Here is a 24,784-nt window from a genome sequence, read left to right on the forward strand (position 1 = left end):
CTTAATTTGCGTCCACTATTTATAAGTGCACAGCGTTAATTCTTACAAAAAATAATAAGTGAAAAAGTCCTGAACAATTTTTTTTTATATTGCCTAATAAAGAAAAATTATTCAATAAAGTAGGGTTGTAAAAGGCTGAGCTTTAGCCTACTTAGTGGGCGCGAATTAAATGACACCCTGTATGTATCGCCCTGGCCGTTTTTCTTTTGTTTATAATACACTAAAAAAAAGTTTGTTAAATTAACAAATATTTAATTCAATACGTTCGAATAATTCATTTATTTGAAACAAATAAATATTTATTAGTTTTGAAAAGGATTTTCTTATATCAAATAAGTATTATTTATATCAAATAAATATTTATTTGTTTCAAATAAATATTTATTTGTTTCAAATAAAATATTTATTTGAACGTATTGAACTAAATTGTTAATTTAACAAATTTCTTTTTTAGTGTAGAAATTGAAATTTCACAGATTAAATTTAAATCATCGTTAAGTAAATAGTCTTTAATAATATTTATCGTTTTTTAGAACCGATTTTTAAAATTTATAATATTGTTTAAAGCTAGTTGTTATTTAATTTTTTTCCTTATTTTAAAATACGTAATAATACATATATGAAATAAGATATGAATATTAACATAAAATAGTAACATGTATACACAAGACACATATACAAACAGTGTTTTACAACTTTTGTATAAAACATATTTTTCGAAACTGTATAGATTTCGTCAAATTAAGGAATTTAATATTTGTTGTACATCTTGTGTATACAGTTGTGTATGTACAAAAATATATGCAAAAGTAAGAAGCAGTTGCGCCATTCATTATACATGTATCATTATATTTATATATGAACATATAGTATATAGCTCTATATTTTATCTTAAAAATTATTATGTGTGTTATTTTTTTAGGGCAGTTGATTTCTTTATGTTGTACATAAAATTATTTAAGTTAGATTGTCAGAAAATAAATGTTTTACGAGATATTTCAGAGTTTATATTAAATTTATATCAACATCAAGGTATAAAATATCTTGTAAACTATTCACTTCTTGATCATCCTATTTTTAAAATTTTTTTGCAGAACATTGCGAGAAATTAATTTCAAAAATATTTTTAAAAATTATTGTATTTTTATTTTAAAATTTCAAGATTATTTTATCTGGCGTTGGCACTACCATTCTAAGTCGAAATGATGAGATCAGCAAATATAATATTTTCAAACTACAATTTTTATCTGAAATTAACTTATATTTTTCGAGATGTTCTAAGGTTTCAATCTTTGTGGAACACTGTATGTATACTTATAGTGAAATCAATAATGATTGCACACGCGTCTGCTACTTAAATTGCATACACATTCAATGTTGCAATATGTTGCTTTTATGATGTTTTTTCATTAATTTCTTTAGAGAAAGAATATACATATATACAGAATAATTCAGAAGTACGAGTGTACAAACTTTGATAGATTGTTGTCTGTGAGATCATTCTGAGTACAAAAGTTTAAAAATTTTACTACTCTCATAGTAAGGTCACATGATTATTCGTAGAAAGTGATTCTGAAAAATCAAAATAAAACAGGAAAAAATGTACAAACATCTCATTTGTTTAAATATTAATTTCATAAATAATTTTTCAACATGTGCTCTTTGAGCTTGAATGCAGACGTTGCAAAAAAAAATCAAGAAATTGTACACATTACATTAGTTATCCCTGATAAAAAAAATCGATAGAAAACATAGGAATCGATAGGATTTGTAAAAAATTGGAACGTTTTCTATCGTAACCTATATTATTTCACTTTTTATATTTTGAAATAAATGTTATTGTTTCTTATCATTTTCTTTCATTTTCTGTTATCCATCGGATTCAGTCGTTAGAATACGATAAAATTCTTATAGTAATATATTGTTTTTTATTGTTTTTTTGGAATTTACCGAGAAAAAATGATTGAAAATTTATCGTATACAATTGTATATAATTGTAGTTATGAAACTACGATTAAAAATCATGCAATCGTTTTTCTATTGTTTTTTATCGATTTTTTTTATCAGGGATGCAAATGGCATTTGCATCGATAATCCTTTAATGCATGCTTCCACTAACACAATGTTTTCTATTTTTGTGCAGCCTGTTTTTTCAACAAAGTTAAGCTATTATACTCGTTTTGTGGAATTTTACTGAGAAAAAATGATTGAAAATTTACCGGAATCAATTGTATATAATTATAGTTATAGAACTACAATAAAAAAATGATGCATTCGTTATCTATTGTTCTTTTCGATTTTTTTATCAGGGTCAATTTGCATTGATAATCCTTTAATGCATGCTTTCCCTGATACATTGTTTTCTATTTTTTACAGCCTGTTTTTACAGCTTGTTTTTCGACAAAGTTAAGCTATCATACTTCGATATATCGGTTTGCTGTTTATATCATTCGCAGAGCCAAATCTAGGATGTGGCGAGCGAGGCACTTGCCTCGAGTGAAAGACATGAGACGGCATAAAAATAAACAATAAATCGAACAACCTTTTAGACAAAACATTTTTTTTAGAAAAATGCAAAAATGATATTAGCATCAACTTAAGTAGCAATTTAAGTAGCAAGCGCGTATGTTATTTTGATGTGTGTGTGTGCATGCGCATGTAGAAAAGAAAGGCGTCGATTACTAATACTAATTTCTTTGAGTGCAAAAATATCTAGATCCGGTTCTGTTTTCTCGGTAATTTTTTTTTTTTAATACATTAAATTTGTATGTGTATGCGTATATATATATTAAATACAAATTTTTTATTTTCTCATAATCGATAATGATATTTATGATGATTTTCAAATTATAAAACTGTTGATAAATTATTTTCTTCACTCAAATCTTGTGTAAAATAATGCGTATATAGTACAATCAATTTTTATCTAAGACAATAATACAATCTCTTTTTTTTGTAGTTTTTCAAAATATTCAAGTAGATAAATGATCAATAAATAAAAATAAAATAAAAATTATTTAATTATATTATTTTTATTATATTTTCGAAGGAGTAAACTTATTTATCTTATTATTTCGATATATTTGCAGTATTGGTAAATCTATATTTTATAATACTGTTATCTAATAATAAAAGATTGAAACTACTTGTTGATTTGACGATTTAGTAATGGAAAAGCTTTGCAATACTGATTGAATAATATACGAAATTTTTTTCGTGTTTTATAATACATTTTTTTGTAATAAATAATTTAAAAAATATGTCCAACACTTTCATTATAGATATAAATATTGTAAAAATTTTAATTACAATAATTAAAGAAAGGGAACGGATAAAATAGAATTAATTTTTGACTTGACAAGAAAAACACTATCTACGCACATAATTTGATCTCAAGATTTTTCTCGGTTTTTGTTGTCAATTTGCTGTCAGATTCTGTAAACAGATACTGCTAGCAAATCGTAAACAAATTATGGAAATAACCGATGCTGATCTGTTAGCAACTTTTGTAGAAATTTGTCGCCAATCTGCTAACAATTTGCGCGCATTTTGCTTTCCGAGAATCGTCATTTGAAGGTTGTCAAATTCTAGCAATCCTAAAAATGCCTTAAAGAGATCCTAAACGTTCTTAAAAAGTCTGTTTTTCTCCTGTTTTATCGACAAAATGTAAGGTTAAATGAACTATAAATCTATTTATTGGCTAGACGGATTGTTTTTTCTGAAATTAGACTAGGCCGGATTTGACATTGAATAAAGGAATCTAAGTACATGTTTAGATATCAATTTGGAAGCCTAGTAAACGAGAATAGCACATCCTACATTTTTGTGCATGCAAGTTATTATCTGTGAATGATACTTTTAAAGACTCTCATTCTAACCAAGTATGATAATGATTTTCATGGTATATTTAAAATACAAAACTGCTGATAAGTCTGTTGGCATTTATTCGTTGGGCTCGACTTATTTAGTTATCCGTCGTCCGTCTTGTTATTGCGGGCATGTATTATTATAAGGCATTGTCTCGGTATTTACATTCTTTTGTATTGTATGTCTTCCGTACATGTTTATCCGTTCGTCGTCTGAGATTTTTATCGAATTCGTGTCCTCGCGTGATTGGCGCGATTTGAAGCGTCGGTTATTTTGACGGCGGTATATAAGACGACCGCCGGTCGAGAGACGCGCTCTCATTATTGATTCTTCTCCGAGTAATAAACAGTTCTCAACGCATCAAGAGTATTTTATTTCAAATATATATATCACTCGCCCAACAGTTTATCAGAAGTGGGATTCGAAGTTCGCGTGTCAATTACTTGAAGAAAAGGGGAGAGGAGTGCATAATGAGTACGCCAGGTAATAATTTCACGGTGGTGGAATTGAAATCGGCTTTACGGGCAAGAGGGCTGCCGTCGGAGGGAGCGAAGGCGGAGTTGATCCAGAGGCTCGAGAAGATCGGCGATCCGGGCGTGTGGGCCGAATTGAACAAGCGGCCAGAGGGGCAGCGTTCAGCGGGTGCCTCGCGTCCAGAAATGGAGAGTGAGATGGGGGAGACCCTGGCGGAGGACGACCTTCTGGAGGAGTTTGCTGCGGAGGAGACCGCGTTGGAGAGGACGGCGGCGAGACGGGATGCGGTGGTGCGAGGGCACGAGGGCGCCTCGTCCGCTTTCCTCGGAAATTTAGAACGCGCCGAGTTAAATCTCTTGCGAAGAGAGAAAGATTTGTGGGAGAGAGAGAGGTCATTTTTTCAAAGGGAGAGAGAGCTGCTTCGCGGCTCTTCGGTGGCGTCAACGGGATCGTCTGGTGGTGAAAGTTTTAGGGGTGTCAAGGAGTTGTTGCCGGAATTCGACGGAAGTGAGAATACGTTTTGGAGGTGGAGGAGTCAGCTCGGACTTCTCAGGGACACCTATCGTCTTGACGAAGGCGCTACCAGGATCCTGATCGGCTATCGTTTGAAGGGACGGGCATTGACCTGGTTCTACTCCAAAACCGAACACCTTGCAATGGGGATGGAGGAGCTGCTGGAAGAGATGGCGCGAATGTTCGACCTGCGTCCGGCAAGGATCACGCTCCGGAGAAAATTTGAGGCTCGCATGTGGAGGGGCGACGAGCCATTTAGCAATTATTATCACGAAAAGGTGATTCTTGCTAATCGTGTCCCGGTGGCTGAGGACGAGCTTATTGATCATGTGATTGAGGGCATTACGAACGTGCAATTGCGGAACCAGGCGCGTCTGATGAGGTTCCGGTCGGGAGCGGAATTGCTGGAGGCCTTCGAGAGCATCGTGTTCGAGCGCAGAGACAGGATGATGGGGCCGCCCGGAGGAGCGAGACCCGCTGTCGGCGAGGGATTAGGAGCGGCGTTGGGCCCGGGACGGGCGGAGATCCGGGGAGACAGGGTGAGGCCAGATGCGGATGGTGGAGCCGGGCGGCCAGGGTTAGAGCGGACGCGGTGTTTCCGCTGCGGTGAGGTAGGCCATATCGCGGCGCGTTGCGGGCGGCAGCCGACGGGTCGCGCGTGTTATGTTTGCGGGGCGTCGGGACACTTGGCGGCGGGGTGCCCTGGGCGTGGACGGCCAGCGGTGGCGGGTCCGACGGCGGGATCGACGGAGATCGGGTTGGCGGACGCGGTTCGGCCAGCCGCGTTTCCTGGACCGTACATGGTAAGTGTGGATATTTTAGCGGCAGATGAGGGCGCAGATTTTAATTATACCGACGACGCGGTGGTTGATTCGGGATCACCGATCAGCCTGATAAGAAGTAGTAACGTCCCAGGAAAATTGTGTTCACTGGTCGATCAGAGCGCAAATCAATTTCACGGTATTAACGGCTCTTTACTCCGCGTAAACAGTATTTTTTATAGTATTGTAAAAGTCTGTGGCGTCCAAATCAAAATAAAGTTTTATACAGTACCGGACGACGCAATGATGTATAATGTTCTTCTCGGAAGAGATTTTTTGATGTGTCCGTCGATACGAGTTACGTTCGGAGAAACAGTAAAAATAGTAGCGATTGAGGAGCCGAGTACTTTTGGAGAAATTATGATGATTGAGAGTGGTGACGTTTCGGTCAATATGTGTGGCGAACTCCGAATCGACGAAGGTATTGGCGAAAAGAGCGTTAGAGAGATCAGCGAGGCGCACGAGGCATGTTACCTCGATTGCTTGCGGGCGGAGAGCGGCGCGCCCAATTTTGAGATGACCATCGCATTGAAGCACGAACAACCGATAGCGTCGCGCCCGCGGAGGTTGTCATTCGCTGACAAGGAGGCTTTGTGCGGTATTTTAGACAGGCGCTTGACTGATGGAACCATACGACACAGCGATTCCCCGTATGCGAGTCCCATCGTGCTCGTTAGGAAAAAAGACGGAAGTATTCGTTTGTGTATCGATTATCGCGAACTAAACAAAATCACGGTGCGAGATAATTTCCCCACGGAATTGATCGACGATAATATTGATCGCTTGAGAAGCAAAAAATATTTCTCGATTTCGGGTTTAAAGGATGGATTCCATCACGTCAGGATGCATCCCGCGTCGATAAAATATGCGTCATTTGTGACGCCGCTGGGGCAGTTTGAATGGCTACGTATGCCGTTCGGACTGACGAACGCGCCGCGTGTGTTTCAGCGTTTTATACATATGGTGTTTGTGAAAATTCGTGACGAACTCGGAAAGAGCGAAATAAAATATTATGAATTGCGCGACGGATTGGCCTATCGAAAGGACAAAAATGGGAAAGTTTATTGGTTCCCGCGAAGGCGGGACAAAGTCAAAGGATACGGTCGGAATAAAAAAAAAAAAAAAAAAAAAAAAAAAAAAAAAAAAAAAAATTTGATACCAAAATTTAAAAGACCGTATGTGATAAGGAAAGCGCTCGATTATGACCGATATATTGTAAGCGATATCGACGGTTTCCAGGTGATACAACGGCCATATAGCGGTGTAGTTGCGCCCGATCAGATGCGACCATATGTAAAATTATAATTGTGTTTGCGAGTATGCGTTTGACCGATATGCGATATTTGATTATGTTAGGCCGGGACGGCCTAAATGTCAGAATGGCCGAACTGTTGGCATTTATTCGTTGGGCTCGACTTATTTAGTTATCCGTCGTCCGTCTTGTTATTGCGGGCATGTATTATTATAAGGCATTGTCTCGGTATTTACATTCTTTTGTATTGTATGTCTTCCGTACATGTTTATCCGTTCGTCGTCTGAGATTTTTATCGAATTCGTGTCCTCGCGTGATTGGCGCGATTTGAAGCGTCGGTTATTTTGACGGCGGTATATAAGACGACCGCCGGTCGAGAGACGCGCTCTCATTATTGATTCTTCTCCGAGTAATAAACAGTTCTCAACGCATCAAGAGTATTTTATTTCAAATATATATATCACTCGCCCAACAAGTCAGTGATTATTGTATTTTTTTAATTAAACTTAATACAAAATAATGAGTAGATATAATAAATTTGATTGTAATAAAAACAGTGTAATAAATCTCTTTTTGTAGTTTTTTAAAACTTTTCAACTAAAAAAGATTATGGAAATAATAAAAATCAATAATATTACATTTATATAATTATAAATAATAAATATAAAATATATTTCAAAATTATGTGTGCTGCATAAAAATTACTACATTTATCATGAATAATATAGATAATATACTTTACTTTCCCGATGTAGTAAACTCACTTATAGTTTTACAATGCGTTTACAGTATCATTAAAACTATCTTGCTATTATTTAGAGATTGACATTACAAGACGTTGATCAAATATTTACAAGTTCAACTTGTCAATTTATTTATTGCATTAACTATATCGGAACAATATTTGTCGCATTTTTTAATTTAAATGCGACAATATATCTATATATGCGATAAATAATTTAATTAAAATTCGACAAATTAAAGTGACTTCAAAAAATTTTATATATAATAAGAATGATTATCTTCTTTTAAAGATTTATATATATGCGAAACTTATATGTATATAAATATAATATTGAATATACTATCCGTATTTTCTTTATTTGCTTCATGTAAAAATTGTAAATATAAATACTTTCTTCATTTTACCAGCAAAAGAGTGTAATACGAAAAACTATAATCACATCTAAAAAATTTAGTTGAATTGCTGAATTCTTTATGTAAAATGCGCATGTGATAAATTATTAATATACAAAAAAGAATAAATAATGAATAAATGCATCAATCGTAAAAGAAAACAATGTATAGATAATTAAGTCATAATTGAAAAAAAAACTTATATTATTAGTATACATCTCTGACATGTAATTTGCAAAAAACATTTTTTTCGTAAATTATTTATAATAATTACAAATTATATTTTAAATGCCACTTGATTGCAGTATTGTATATAACTGTGAGTTAAAAAAATTTATTAAACATAGTAAAATTTCTACATATTGTAAATAAGATCATAACTTGAATATTAATAAAAAAAGGATTAAATGTAACATTCACTATGTTATAAAATGTATGCAAAAGTAAATAAAAGCAATATTTCTTAATAGATATTATCTAGAATCGCAAAAATTCATTACTCTATACAAAAATATATACCCATAAAAAGAATTACGATTGATTCGTCTCTCCATGTCCAATAATATCCAACGAACTTATTATAAGTATCGAATCTTCTATGTTATCTCTTAAGATTTTGATATATTTGAGACAATTTGTAAAGTTTGGTCTACCGATTACAGATTTCCAACAATGTAGCATCAACTGATACAACATCGGTGGACAGTTGAGAGGTTTTGGCAGTTTGCCTCCCTCACGCACATATTCTATAACTTCGGAATAATTTTTGCCAGGATAAGGATGTTCACCCAATGACATAATTTCCCACATTAGTACTCCGAAAGCCCAAACATCGCTTTGTGAAGTAAATATTCCAAACACTAAAGATTCCGGTGCCATCCAGCGAACAGGAAGCGGGTGGTCTCCTTTCTAAAACACAATTATATAACACAATTAAGTTATTTTTATCGAACTTCCTTCAGAAATTTAGAAACAAGCGTTATGCGCATACAATCAACTCTCATTTTCCCTTCTTCATAGGTATACAAATAAAAATAATTTATTTTTACCGTTATAATCAGCTTAAAATTGTATTATTATGAAAAAATAGAAAAAAAATTTTAGCTTTCTCAAGTAATTGTATTTACCATACGGTAATAGTGATCCTTGTAAATATCTCTGGCTAGTCCAAAGTCGCCGATTTTCACAATACGGTTTTCATGATTTTTTACGGATATTAAGCAATTTCGACACGCGAGATCTCTATGCACAAATTGCTGCCTTTCTAAGTAACAACAGCCTCGAGCAACATCTTCGCACATGGCGAGCAAGTCTTTCAGACGCAACGCGCACGAATCTGACGATTGCAATGTTCCATTATTTCTTAAATAATTCAATAAGTCACCAGGTTCTATTAATTCCAATATAAGTAACGGTGAATTCGTGTTCAAACAAATGCCTAATATTCTTAGCACATTTTTATGTCGAAAGTGGCTCATAAGTTTAGCCTCTTTCAAGAATTCCTTTTTTTCTTTCGAAGAAGCTTGTCTTTTCAGCATTTTTATCGCAACTGGTGTTGTGTCCAACCCTTCAAAATTTTTTATGATTCCTTGATATACCTGTGAAATATTACATAATTAACAGACAAATCGATAAAATGTATGCTAAAAATGTTTATCCTATTTGACTTTTTTTCAGAGAAATTTTAATTTTAACGATTACTTTTATTTAAAAATATGTTTGACCATCAATTTAGACGATTAAAAAATAAAAAATATACTTAAGTAATAAAAAATTGATACCTACACTACCAAATGCGCCGCTACCTAAAAACTTTGTTTGGATAATTTGATTTTTTTCGATTATGGTCAACGCAAATTCGTCTGAATTATATTGCAATCTAGGAGGGTTCAGCAAATTTAGTTGAGTGCACCCGAAAGATATTTCATTTAAAGGTACTAATTCCGTATTGATCATTATTGGAGGCGAAACTATTTCGTTACTTCTTTTGCGTTGCCTGTATGCTGTCATATAAAAAAACTTTTAATACACGACATAATGCTCCGCATTGCAATATCTTAATTCTTTTTAAGAAATAATGCTGACTTTTTCAAATTTTATATGTTTGTATATCTATATACCAAATCTAAACAATTTATAATAAAAATCCAAAATTTATATAAAATATACTTACTACAATAAAAGTAGTAAACATTGTATATTACAATGATTACAATAAGACATAATATTAATGGCAGATAATATTGCATAGCTGTCCCAGTTGCGCTAGGAATCTTTCTTGCATCACCTTTGTTACATAAAAGTACAATTCTTCGTTTCGGATTTTTTATTTAAGATATTTTATCATAATATCTAAGAACTACATTACTTGAAATGGACATCAAGGAAAGATTGAAACGTAATAAGATTAATAAATTGCCAGTTGGTCGACACATATTTCTCAAAATAAAATACTAACACTCTTCTCTCGACCAATTTGGCAAAGTTATTAATTTACTTCACAACGTTTTGATCATGATTTAGGTCCTTAGCAAGTGATTTGTGAAATGTAGTTAAAATTTAAGAAATTAAGCTAAGTAATGTCAAAAACATGATGTCAGTTTTACACAATGTACTCACTTGCTTACTTCTTAAAATTTAAACTACATTTCGCAAATCACTTGTTAAGGATTTAAATCATGGTCTAAACGTTGTGAAGTGAATTAATAAATTTTTGCCAGGTTGGTCGGGTGTTTATTAATTTTTTTTTAATTCTATCTGGCGGTTTTTCATGCACATAATAATCAATTATTATTAAGACATTTTACTTAAAACTTCATTATTCAATTTCTAATGCGAAAAAACTTTTAAGACATTCTTAAAGTAAATCTATGTTTTCATAACGTCTTCATTTGCTTACCGAGCGTTTCAAAAATAAATTCTTTTCCATCAGACGGCCATGTAAAATTTTCTTTATACTTAGTATATTTTAAGTTCAAACGAAATTTGTACTTAGTTTGCGGCAATAAATTTTCTATGTGATATGTTATTTTATCATTATTCCCCTTAATATTATTCGCAATTTCCCATATCCTCTTTCGTGACGCAGCATTTTTGTATTCTAGTATAAGGAATTCAGTAGGAATCGTCAGATTAACGCTTGGAATCCACGAGATATTCATACTGTTTGTATCGATCCCATTCAAACTTAAATTATTCGGTTCGGATATGTAGATTGTTTTTATTACACTGTCAGTGACGACATCTGTGCGAATAATTGGATACACACACAGGTATATCTCGTATATTTGCTTTGGTGACGGAATTACCGCGAAAAACTTGTCATTTGTCGTACGTTCTAGTTTATTGACTTTTATGAAGCAAACCGAATTTTGATTTTCTTGAGTGTTATTTGGATATTCTACCAATTTCACCTCATAATTCACTGCCACGCAATTTAATTTTTTCGGTGTCATCGAATCAATTACCGTCAGATTTGGCATTACAACTTTAACTACTACATCCGGTGCATAGAGCTTGCCCGTAGTTATCAGTTTTACATCTGGGCCGAATTGCAAATCCATCGACATCTTGTTGATGTAATAATTGCTCACTGCCAGCGTTAACGTGTATTCTGTCAACTGCGTCAAATTTTGGAATTCGTACTGCCGTTCGTACGTTTCGACATGAAATTCCTCGAATTTGTTGAGATCATTGTCTAAATATTTTAAATAACTCACAAAGATGTCATATATAAAAATAAAATTGTACTTTTTACATTCGTCAGTGAGATTCGGCTCCGGAAGGTTCACCTTAATGCTGTCTGCAGTTATTAACATTTCTTCAACACGATTAGCTTTCGTAGGTATTAGACATATCTTCGGGGGATATAATTGTAAATTTTTATCAAGAGCTAACAAGTCAAAAAAGCCGTAATGGATTTTTTGAAAACATTGAAATATGTTTTCTTTGCTTTCGAGAAGAGCATTTTCCTTTCTTAAAATATATATTTTTTCATAAGTAATCAAGTAAATATTAATACTATCAATTACTATATCATTAATACGATAAGTAAATTGATTTGGAAATCTTAAAATCATATTGCAATTACAACCATTAATATCCGTGACGATTAAATATTCATTGTTTATTATCCAATATATTAGCGGCTCGTCAATATTCGTTGTATCAATCGTCATAAAAGTGTAATCAATTTGTAGCAATCCTAGAAATGTCTTGAGGCAGAAGCATTTATTGTCTGCCATATATAATTTGTTTCTACCATTCAAATCCGTTTGCACTATTGAAGAATCTACTGTCCAATATAAATGTCTGAAAAATATTTATATTGCTCACTTTTATTAAAACATTATTATAATTACATATCTATCACAAACGAATATATGTTTATTTATATCTTATACGTTTCTATGTAAATTTATGATTGCATTACTTATGGATCTTTAATACAAAATTTGCATATTAAATTAACAAGTTATAGAACAACACAAATCTTTAATTAAAAAAAACACAATATATTGTTCAATTTGTTAAATTATTAAATTTAATGTACCTCTTATATGGTAATACTGTTACAAATGAAGCAGTCTCTTCAGCCAGTGCGATTTTTTCGTATGTTTTGATGCCTTTTTGTTGTAGTAATATTAAGTCGAATTTTATAATGTAAATATGATCGTCAATATCATATTCTAACCAATAAAGACTGCCACGAATCCAATCAATGCACAGAGAATATGCATAGCCTCCCATTTCTGTTATTATTGTAAAATTTTGATTCGTTTCGATTGCGTTCGGATTAAATTCCAATGTTATTAACTTTGAGGCGTTAATAATCCCATAAATTTTATGTTCCAATGCTGAGTAAACGATGTCAGTACAGTATTTATATATATCACGTTCAAAGCCGATCTTTAAATCTATATCCAGTACATGCAATCTTATTATATTATGGACGAGTAATAAAGGTACTGGATTCTCATGCGTGGTCGACACGTTGATAAACTTAGTATAAGAGCCAGCACCAAATTTGTTATGCGCTTGTACTTCGAAATAATACACTCTATCAGGTTTTAAATTGTACACTTTAAGTTGCAATATCGTGAAATTTGAGATTATAACAACTCTTTTATGAATTATTTGATTCTCAAAAAACCAATATTGAACCGTATATTTTTGTATCACTCCATTTGTAAATTTAGGTTCGTTCCATCTATAAAGAATATAAAAATATTTTATCTTTTTATTTTTAACAACTTCTGAAATCTATTTACATATAATTATCTATTACACGTGACATATAGATAAGTTTCATTTTGAAAAATCGGGTTGACCTTGAAATGATCTTAAAAACGCTATCTAAAATCAAACTGATAATATATATTTTCGAGATAATTCGCTTTTCAGGAATGGATTTCTCATGCTTATAGAGAAGAAAGAAATGTTATACACCCATAAGTTCGGAAATGATTAGTTCAGGTCCGTTTAAGGTCCGGAAATGATTAGTTTTTGAGTTTTAAAATTCTTGTAACAAATAATTTTTGTCTCATTTTTCGTTTTAGGAATCTTCGCTTAAAGGTATTGACGATATTTTTTAAACATAAATTAATACCAATTGTCGCTCGTATATTGAAAACAAAGTGATAAATATAAGGCCAACTTATCGAGCTGAATATTCGAGATGTTCAGTCAACTACCATTTATTACATGTATAAATTATAAAACTACAGTCATTATATTAAAACTAACGCAAATTACAATCATTCTATAAACGTTTCGACCGCACGCGGTCTTCTTCAGTATAATTATTGAAATATAAATTCTTACAATTCACATGATATCGAAATTTAATTATAGTTATTCAGAATCGAGAGTTTTTGAGCAATTAACGCGTGTTTCAATCCGTCCTGTCCAACAATGTTCGCCTCGATATGATCTCTGATTTTGTTCAGATCTCGGATGGTTTCATCGTTAGTATGCGAGAAATTAACCCGTTCCGTAGGCGCTGCGATTAATAAAAAATTACCGATCAACGTATGTCCAAATTATAATATATATCCCCTACAATTGGTAGTATGCTTACCTATCATCGTTCTTCTTGACAATTTTGCTACTTATTAACAGTTATTAAGGATGACACATAACAAACCAACAATACAGAAAGACAGCTCATTTTAAACTCTACTTGATCGGAGAGCGTGCGTGTTTATATATGATCTAATATCTATGTTTTACTCGTTAATGTCCTATTTGTCCTATTATTATTTATTGTTCGCTAATATATCCAAAATATCAAAATACGACTCGCTAAGTAACTCAGTATCTTTGTTTAAATTTAGTCCATTTTTTTGTTCCTTGATATGTAGCATCTCAGAAATGAGTCTTTTATAATAATTATTTTCGTTGTCCATGATCTTAACATTGTCCCAATTAAAAGTATGATGTTCATTTATTATGTGTTCAGAAATTACTGAATGTTTCGTTGAGTCCAACCTAATATTATTTTTACGTTCTTTTATTCGCGTCTGCAATTGCCTCTTTATTTGGCCTACATAAGATGCATTACAATTATTGCACTGATCTTATAAACCACATTCGAATTGCGTGGATGTTTAGTTTTATCTTTCTGCGCTTTAATAATATTATCCAGTTTGTTGAGACATCTATACCCTACCATACAATTTTTATTTTTCACCGAGGAAACCATCCGAGATCTGAACAAAATCAGAGATCATATCGAGGCGAACATTGTTGGACAGGACGGATTGAAACACGCGTTAATTGCTCAAAAACTCTCGATTCTGAATAACTATAATTAAATTTCGATATCATGTGAATTGTAAGAATTTATATTTCAATAATTATACTGAAGAAGACCGCGTGCGGTCGAAACGTTTATAGAATGATTGTAATTTGCGTTAGTTTTAATATAATGACTGTAGTTTTATAATTCATACATGTAATAAATGGTAGTTGACTGAACATCTCGAATATTCAGCTCGATAAGTTGGCCTTATATTTATCACTTTGATATTTTTTAAGTTTGCTGGCCTATGTTTACAGGAGGTGGACATTTTGAACATTTTCTACAATTGCAAGACGAGAAATAAGATATAAATTTTTTATTACATATATAAATCTAAGTAACTAAAAAACTAATCTTTTTCGGATCTATGTTCATATGAAAACTTTTTATCTTCTCTATAAACATGAGGAATCCATTTCTTAAATTTTGAACACTACTTGAGAAACACCTGTATATACACTGTATATACACATTGTATTTTATATACAATAAAACTTAAAACAATAAGAAGTACTTGATTTAAGAAAGCAAGTATTCATTATTTACCTTGAGAGTTATTATTTACCTGAATGTCACAAAAATGTCTTTCTGATTTAGTCTGTCGTTAAATTCCACAAATGCTCTAGGAAATGTTGGCTCGCTTGGAATGCTTTCTGAAGATGGTGTAATTTCTCCTTGAAGCAAAATTCATACTCTATTATATGCAAAGGTCCAGTATGTATGTAAATCGTTCTAGTTTTTAAAATCATGCATATATATATATATATTTATATGGGGCATCCTTTCTCAAAACGGTCACCCCTTTGCACAATTTATTTCGTGAGATAAATAAGTTTTGAAGTGCTTAAAATTTTCATTAAACTTTCTATTGTTAAATGCCATGTGGCAAATTCGAAACTGCAAGACTCAAAATGGCGGGCAAAACAAAAAGCGGAAAATTGAGATTCCGCAAAAATTGACTATTTTGAGTATCTCGAATTTGGAATTGATTTGTTTACCAAATGATACTTTATGATGAAAAATCAATCATAATTAATTTTTAAGTTGAGCCAAAAATTGGTTTCAGAGATATAAGCGATCAAAGCCCATACAGCACAGATTATTGCAATTGTATTGCAGCAACGTTGCAATGTTGCAAGTTGCAATGCAACATTATAAAGACATTGCAGAAATATAGGTGCACAAAATTCCAGCACACTTGTAGCAACATGACATTAATATTTCGGAAATATTGCATGTAATCCAAATTCTATAATTTATATATTGTAATATACAATATATAAATTAACTACAACGTATTTTCATTAATGATTTATTTACATTTATATACCTGTATATGCAAAATTAGTTTATGGTTGCAATAACAATGCATTATTGCAAATTTATAACATTGCAATATTGTTGTAATATTTTGTTGCAATCTTCCAAAAAGCGGACATTTTAACATTGCTGCAATTCAACAGCAATGATGTAGCAACATTTTGCAGTGAATTTGCAATATTGCAATATTGCGGTGAAAGATTGTTGTAATGTTTTTGCAATCTATCGGTGCTGTATGGGAGTAGTCAAAATTATAAATTTTGACTAATTTGATCACCTATGATCAAAACACTTCCCATGGGGCGTTCTTTGTGAAAAAGGCCATCCTCCTTGCACATTTTATTTCTTGAGATAAATAAATGTTTAAGTGCTGAAATTTTCGTTGTCCCTTGTACTTTTGAATGCTTGTGGGTTATGAGACATGTAAACGCGTATATTATTTTGTCGCGGCCGTCGTGAAGGATAACACATTACGCTTGCAGCTTTGTGCAACCGTTCCACTGGGATTATTCTGATCCATCGAAAATCGATGTAAAGAGATTTTAATGTAGTGCAAACAGTAGTTAGGATAACTACTGGAGAAAAATAGCTTGTATTCAACTCGTAATCAGCTCGTAATCATAGACGATCAAATTAGTCAAAATTCATAATTCTGACTACTTTGATCGCTCATATCTCTGAAACCAATTGTCGGTTTAACTTAAAAATCAATTATAATTAATTTCTTATCATAAAGTATCATTTGGTAAACAAATCAATTCCAAATTCGCGAAACACAAAATAATCAATTTTTGCGGAAGCTCAATTATCCTTTTTTTGCTTTGTTCGTTATTTTGAATCTGGCAGTTCCGCATTTGCCACACGGCATTTAAAAGTAGGTTTAACGAAAATTTTAAGCACTTTAAAAGCTATTTATCTCAAGAAATAAAATGTGCAGGAGGGTGGCCGTTTTGAGAAAGAATGTCCTATATATATATATATATATATATATATATATATATACATATATATATATATATATATACAGGGTGTCCCATAATTTGCGAACCACTGCAAATGGGCAGATAGAGTGTGTTAAACTGAATAGAAAAGTCCTGTATCATTTTGCGATATTCGCAATAATTATTGAGTTATTTATTAAAATATCTAAACGAATAAGCAGGTAGAAAGCATTATTTGATCGAGAGGCGGCGTCATGCAGCGAGCGGCGACCAATGTAGTAACGCCGAAAAGTAAGATGATAATTTTGATACTAAGCGGCATATAACAAATAAGTCATCCGACATGCACACCGAGTCCAACGTACCGCTTTCGACCCGCTCATTCGTTTAGATATTTGGGTAAATAACTCAATAATTATTGCGAATATCGCAAAATGATACAGGACTTTTCTATTCAGTTTAACACGCTCTATCTGCCCATTTGCAGTGGTTCGCAAATTATGGGACACCCTGTATATATATATATATATTTATGTATATATATATATATATATATTGACATATGTGGTCTGTCAAAAAAGGAATTAAATTAAATATGTACCGCATATTATGGTAACGTTGTAAAAATCATAATCATATGCGGAATGTAAAATATAATTTTTCCTTCAAAAATTACAAGTTTTAATTCATTTAGTTGTATTTATATATGTCTCATTATAACATTTTTTGTAAGTATAAACCTCATTGTTTTCATGAATCGTTATTCAGAGAAAAATATTAAACAAATATAAGCGATAAAAGTTAATAATTAGTACTTATATTTTAACGCATGCTTAGATTATATTATTTCATAATAAATTTTGATGATTTGAAATAAATGTACATACACAACATTTTATATACATTTATATGCATATTTTTTAAAACTTATTAGATTTTGAAATATTTACAAATAGGAGCTTTTAAAAATACTTATACTTTACAAATGAACTCTTACCGACTTCATTTCTTTTTCTCACAGTGTCGTTTTCAAAATAATACTGAACAGATTCCGATATTTGATGACACGTACTCATGGACATCGATGAATCTGAAGGATGGGTTATCCTAGTAATAAATATGCATCATATAACTTATAAAAATCTACTATTCCATTGAATCACATGATAAACAGTACATAATGTGAGATTAGATTAAAACTTATTTGGCAAATAATTTAATAAATAAAAGTCATTGTAGTAATAAATGCAAAATTCCAAATAGTTAAATTAATATATATGTGATAAATGTCCCAACTTTCAAATCAATGTTCAACTTTATTACAAGTAGAAATAACCTTTGCTTTTCTTTCGAGATGACGGTTTTCGATTTTTTTATAATTATAGAAATGACATGTATAAAGGTAAATTAAATTATTATAAAATATCCAACTAGATACATATGTACAATAGATATACACTACTGTGCAATATATAAAATACTGTATAATATATAAAATACTGTGTTAAACACCGTTTATAGAAACTGTTTTTATTGTGTTTCTGATCAAAATATCTTTTTAAGTATCAAAGATTTTTCTTGCATTAAAGAGAAAGTTGCTTAAGGAACGCAAGATTAGATTAATAAAAATTATAAAGAATTTATAACAGTTTGTCTTACAAGCCTGGTTCTTTTTAATTGTTAAAATAGTTTTGTCTAATAATTGGGTTTTTATATGAGTTTATGTACATATGTTTACGTATATATATATACTTTAAATGATAAATTGTATATTAATTGGAACATATAAAGAATAATAGCTGTTGTGTATATTATTAGCTTCGAAACTGTTTGATTGAGAACGCAATTTATTGTATGGAATTTTATTTTACCGATTTTCTATTTCAACATTTAGTAGTTTTGTACGCATGCAATATAATTTTACTAAAAAATTCTAATTTTCTATATTGATTACTTTAAATAACAAATAACTTACTAAAAATTTTATACAAAAATCAATAAATATAAATATTTAAAGAAAGTTTTAGAAATCACAAAAGAATAATGTGAAAATGTATCTGTGCATAAAAAATATGATATAAATACGTATGTTTGTCATGTTAACAGAAGATGAATCTCATACAGCACAAAACATTTCAGAGACTTTCGCAGAATTTATTCAAAAATATTTTATATACGTCTTAAACATGTGAAAATGTCCGCTATTTTTACACAAATATGTTTATGAAAGATTGTATAAACGTTTCAAATGTTACGTTTTCTATGTTATGTTTCTTAGATGTTATAATGATGTTTCAGTGTTACTTGAAACGTTGAAACGTTTCTGCAACATTTCTGTTGAGTTTTGTGCTGTGGGATGGAATGAATAACAAAATCATTAATATTAAAAATATTTTTTCATAAACAAGACAATTATATCAACATATGTTACGTTTAAGTTTAAATATTCATCACAATTAAATTTACTTTATTTAGTAACAAAATAACATCAATCTTTAAATATATGACGTAAAATTAAACTTTACTTTTATTATATCATTAATTTTTCATAAATAGTGACAGAGTATAAAATATTAATATCACAAACAATCTATTGTCTGAAGTGTATATAACATTTAATTTATTCGCGGGATCTAATATTTGTTCTGTCTTGCTGCGCTAAAGTTGAACATGTCCAACTTTAAGGCTCTCGTTAAGAGAATAACTGAGCGACTTTAGCAGCAGCATCAAAAAACGTTCCATGTAAAGATGGTAGCGAATGAATAACTAAGCGAATAACCAATAATTCAGTATCATGCGCATGTGCGAAACAAATTTTTGCCAAAACGCTTGCAACTTTTTTTTTATCAGCAACGTGTAAATGATTTAACGCTAGCGATTTTGTCAGCCAGAAATTCGTTTTGCGAGAGCGAAAAGCTTGCGATAAAAAAAGTCAGCGACAAGCGTCAAAAGCAGCATTGTGTAAAACACCCTTAAAGAATGCTCTTATAAAGTTGCAAGCGTTTTGACAAAAGTTTGTTTCGCACATGCACAGGATACCGAATTATTCGCTACTCGCCTGGTTATTCATTTGCTACCATTTTTACATGGAGCGTTTTTTGTCGCTGCTGCTAAAGTCGCCCAGTTATTCGCTTGACGAGAGCGTTAAAGTTAGACATGTTCAACTTTAGCGCAGCCAGACGCAGCGAACATTAGACGCCGCGAATTTAAAATTTTAGACGCTAGCGAATAAAAAATGTGGGTCTAGAAAAAGTTTTTATCAGCGAATACGCTGGCGAATTAAAAAGCTGGCTCAAAGCAAATAAAAGCAGCATCATGTAATGCACTTTTTACACGCCGCGATTTCACAATTTTAGACGCTAGCAAATAAAAAACAAGCATCTAGAAAAAAGTTCACAATTTTAGACGCTAGCAAATAAAAAACAAGCATCTACAATAGAAAAAAGTTTTTATCAGCGAATTCGCTGACAAATTAAGAAAATTGCTCAAAGCGAATAAAAGCAGCATCGTGTAAAGCACACTTTAAGTATAGATCAGAGTGTATAAAAAAATGAATTTTCGGGAAACTGACCTGAGTTATACAATCTTCCTGATCTTTCGAAGAGGACGTGAGAGCCGTCCTCATTAGCATAAATACTTTTAGTAAAACACATAATATTTTTAACGTTTTTAACATAGTAAGTTTTCTCCTCTTATAGATGTTTGCACTCGATTGGCTTTCATTCTTGACTGGTGACCAACCGCTATTAAATACCATAGAATCTTCTCAATAATTTAAAATTCGTCGAATCGATGACGATTCGACCAATCATTTCTCATTGGGAAGCGTCAGCCAACAATTTATAAGCTATACAAATGATCAGTGCCGGATCGAGATATTTTCTCATCCGAGGCACTATTAGCAATTTACGCCCCCTTTCTCTACATACGCACAAACGTATGTCAAAATAACATACGCTTGGTAGGTACTTGAACTGCTACATGTTAATATCATTTTCGCATTTTTATAAAAAAACTTTTTTTAAAAAAATTGTTTAATTTATTGTTCATTTTTATGCCCTCTCATGTCTTTCATCCGAGACGAGTGCTTAGCTCGCTCTAGATCCGACTCTGCGAGAAACATTGAAGGGATATTGATTTGATTAATATATTTATATCATTGAGAAGATTCTATGGTATTTAATAGCTGTTGGTCACCAGTCGAAAGCCAATCGAGTACAAACATGTACAAGAGGAGAAAACTTACTATGTTAAAAACGTTAAAAATATTATGTGTTTTACTAAAAGTATTTATGTTAATAAGGACGGCATTTACGTCCTCTTCGAAGGATCAGGAGGATTGTATAGCTCAGGTCAGTTTCCCGAAAATTAATTTTTTTATACACTCAGATCTATACTTAAGGGTGTTTTACACGATGCTGCTTTTATTCGCTTTGAGTAAGCTTTTGAATTCGTCAGCGAATTCGCTAATAAAAATTTTTTCTAGATGTTCGTTTTTTATTCGCTATCGTCTAACATTGTGAAATCGCGGCGTGTAAAGAATGCTCTACACGATGCTGTATTTGACGCTTGTCGCTTGCTTTTTTTATCGCCAGCTTTTCGTTTTTTATTCAAGACGAATTTTTGATTGACGAAGTCGTTACCGTTAAATCATTTACACATTTGCTGATAAAGAAAAATAAAGTCGCAAGCGTTTGAGCAAAAATTTTTCTCGCATGTGCGCAGGATGCCGAATTATTTGTTACTTGCCTGGTTATTTATTCGCTACCATCTTTACACGGAGCGTTTTTTGATGCTGCTGTTAGTCGCTTAGTTAATTCGCTTGACGAGAGCTTTATATATTATTATTATTAAACGCCGCGATTAAATTATATATTATACATATTGCAGACAATAAATTGTTTGTGATATTAATATTGCATGTCACTATTTATGTAAAATTAATGATATAAAAAAGTAAAGTTTAATTTTACGTCATATATTAAAAGATTAATGTTATATTGTTACACATTTAAATTTAATTGGGATGAATAATTAAACTCAAACGTAACATATGTTGATTTAATTATTTTGTTACAAATAATAATTTTTAATATTAATGATTTTGTTATTCATTCCATATATCTTCTGTTACCTGATAAACATACATGTATGTATATCATATTTTTTATACATTTATTCTCACATTATTCTCTTGTGATGTCTAAAACTTTTCTCAAATATTTATATTTATTAATTTTTGTATAAAATTTTTAAGTAAATTATTTATTATTTAAAGTAATCAATATGGAAAATTAGAACTTTTTAGGATAAATTGCATGCGTAGAAAACTACTAAATATTGAAATAGGAGTTCGGTACAATAAATTGCGTTCTCAATCAAACAGTTGCAAGGCCAATAATATACACAGCAGCTATTGTTTTTATATGTTCCAATTGATATACAATTTATCATTTAAAGTATACGTTAACACATATATGTACATGAAAATCAAAACAGCATCGTGTAAAGCACTCTTTAAGTGTAGATCAGAGTGTATAAAAAAATGAATTTTCGGGAAACTGACCTGAGTTATACAATCTTCCTGATCCTTCGAAGAGGACGTGAGAGCCGTCCTCATTAGCATAAATACTTTTAGTAAAACACATAATATTTTTATTGTTTTTAACATAGTAAGTTTTCTCCTCTTATAGATGTTTGCACTTGATTGGCTTTCATTCCTGACTGGTGACCAACAGCTATTAAATACCATAGAATCTTCTCACAATGATTTAAATATATTAATCAAATCAATATCCCTTCAATGTTTCTCGCAGAGTCGGATCTAGAGCGAGCTAAGCACTCGTTTCGGATGAAAGACATAAGAAGGCATAAAAATGAACAATAAATTGAACAATTTTTTTAAAAAAAGTTTTTTTATAAGAATGCGAAAATGATATTAACATGTAGCAGTTCAAGTACCTACCAAGCGTATGTTATTTTGACATGCGTTTGTGCGTATGTAGAGAAAGGAGGCGTCAATTACTAATAATGCCTCGGATGAGAAAATATCTCGATCCAGCACTGATCATTCGTATAGATTATAAATTGTTAGCTAACGCTTCCCAATGAGAAATGATTGATCGAATCGTCATCAATTCGACGAATTTCTCACTGAGTTGTTTCTTACGCGCTCCGCGCACTCGGTATGTAGTTGCGGATTTATAAGGATGAGTAAATAACAATTATTCAAATTTAAATTTGAAAAACTCGGATTCAGTTTTTGATTCAACGACTTGCGGACCAATATTATTCTCGTCTTCTTTTCTACAAAAGGGTTAGGAAGAAATAAGCAAATTTACACGGAAAAAAAATTAGCTATCATAGCTAAATTTTAGCTGTCCATATATTACACATGAAATTTAGTTATCATGCTTAAATTTTAGCTATGACAATTAATATTTTTTAGTTATAACATTCTTCGCGTTAAACTATGGCTAAAAAATATTAGTTACCATAGCTAAAATTTAGGCACGATAACTAAAATTCAGGATGTTATATATGGTCAGCTAAAATTTAGCAATAGTAGCTAATTCTTTTTTTCCGTGTAGTAATTTCGGATTGAGATACATTTTCTGAAATAAATCTTAATAGTATGCTAAGAAAATATTTGTGTTGGCGAATATTAATTAGTTACAGCAAAAAATTAATTCTCGGTGTAATTAACGTCATCCGCGTTTCGCTCTTATATCTTATTTATTTTTAATATACTTTCGTTTTTAGTATGTTAAAGCTTTTATGTTTTTATTTATTTAGAGTTGCAATATTATTTTTTTATACTATTAATACTTTCAAACTTGAACTAATAATTTACATATGTTAGTTTTTTAAAGATTTTGCTTGTATTTTTAATGTTTTTTAAATTTTAAATTTTGTTTTTTATGTGTTTTCTTTATTTTATTTTCTAATTTGCTTTATGATTTTATATTTTTACGTAGCAAAAAGGCGAGTAGATTTCAAGCCAAAGTCCTATACTTACTTACTTATCTATACTTCTATCTATATCTAGACTAATATACATATTAAGAGGTAAAGTTTGTTTGTTCTATTGTTTGGGATAATTTGAGAAATTAATAAATGTCTTACTGGTGTATAATACAATTGCATGTAGTTTACGTTACTTAGAAAGATCTAAGCTATCCACCAATGAAAGATTTTTTCTTTATATTTGTTGCATGAAAATTTATCATGAATAATATAGATAATATATTTTATTTTCCCGATGTAGTAAATTCACTTATTCTTTTACAATACGTTTGCAGTATCATTAAAATTATCTTGCTATTATTTAGAGATTGACATTATACAAAACATTGATCGAATATTTACAAGTTAAACTTGTCAATTTATTTATTGCATTAACTACATCGAAACAATATTTGTCGCAATTTTTAAATTAAATGCAACAAATACTGACAGTATAAATTTATATGTGCGACAAATAATATAATTAAAATACGACAAATTAAAGTAGCTTCAAAAAATTATACATATAATAAATGATTATCTACTTTGTAAAGATTTATCTATATTTGAACCTTATATACAAATATTGAATATATTTTCCGTATTTCCTTTATTCTCTCCATATAAAGATTGTAAATATAAATACTTTCTT

The 24,784-nt window shown here is 31.3% G+C and overlaps 1 protein-coding gene across 3 annotated transcripts; it reads right to left on the reverse strand.

The window, feature by feature from the left end:
* Positions 1 to 8,088: 8,088 nt before the first annotated feature.
* LOC114940640 (proto-oncogene tyrosine-protein kinase ROS-like) lies at positions 8,089 to 22,858 on the reverse strand. 3 transcript variants are annotated; one of them, XM_085480634.1, is made up of 9 exons: positions 22,694 to 22,858; positions 18,125 to 18,234; positions 15,432 to 15,540; positions 12,617 to 13,273; positions 10,964 to 12,375; positions 10,238 to 10,351; positions 9,850 to 10,067; positions 9,192 to 9,662; positions 8,089 to 8,973 (listed from the first exon to the last, which is right to left on the reverse strand). In XM_085480634.1, exons 2-9 carry the CDS (start codon positions 18,207 to 18,209, stop codon positions 8,596 to 8,598), a joined length of 3,444 nt encoding a protein of 1,147 aa, XP_085336760.1. In that variant the 5' UTR covers positions 18,210 to 18,234; positions 22,694 to 22,858; the 3' UTR covers positions 8,089 to 8,595. The 3 variants fall into 3 exon arrangements, with proteins under 3 accessions (XP_085336760.1, XP_085336758.1, XP_085336759.1); XM_085480632.1 differs by lacking the exon at positions 22,694 to 22,858 and adding an exon at positions 20,699 to 20,864 and having other exon boundaries at positions 8,090 to 8,973; positions 18,125 to 18,217; XM_085480633.1 differs by lacking the exon at positions 22,694 to 22,858 and adding an exon at positions 20,699 to 20,764 and having other exon boundaries at positions 8,090 to 8,973.
* Positions 22,859 to 24,784: the final 1,926 nt, after the last annotated feature.

This window comes from Nylanderia fulva, unplaced genomic scaffold (genome assembly GCF_048542155.1).
Source record: "Nylanderia fulva isolate GAGA-0341 unplaced genomic scaffold, ASM4854215v1 Scaffold154, whole genome shotgun sequence".
In the NCBI taxonomy this organism is placed as follows: Eukaryota; Metazoa; Arthropoda; class Insecta; order Hymenoptera; family Formicidae; genus Nylanderia; species Nylanderia fulva.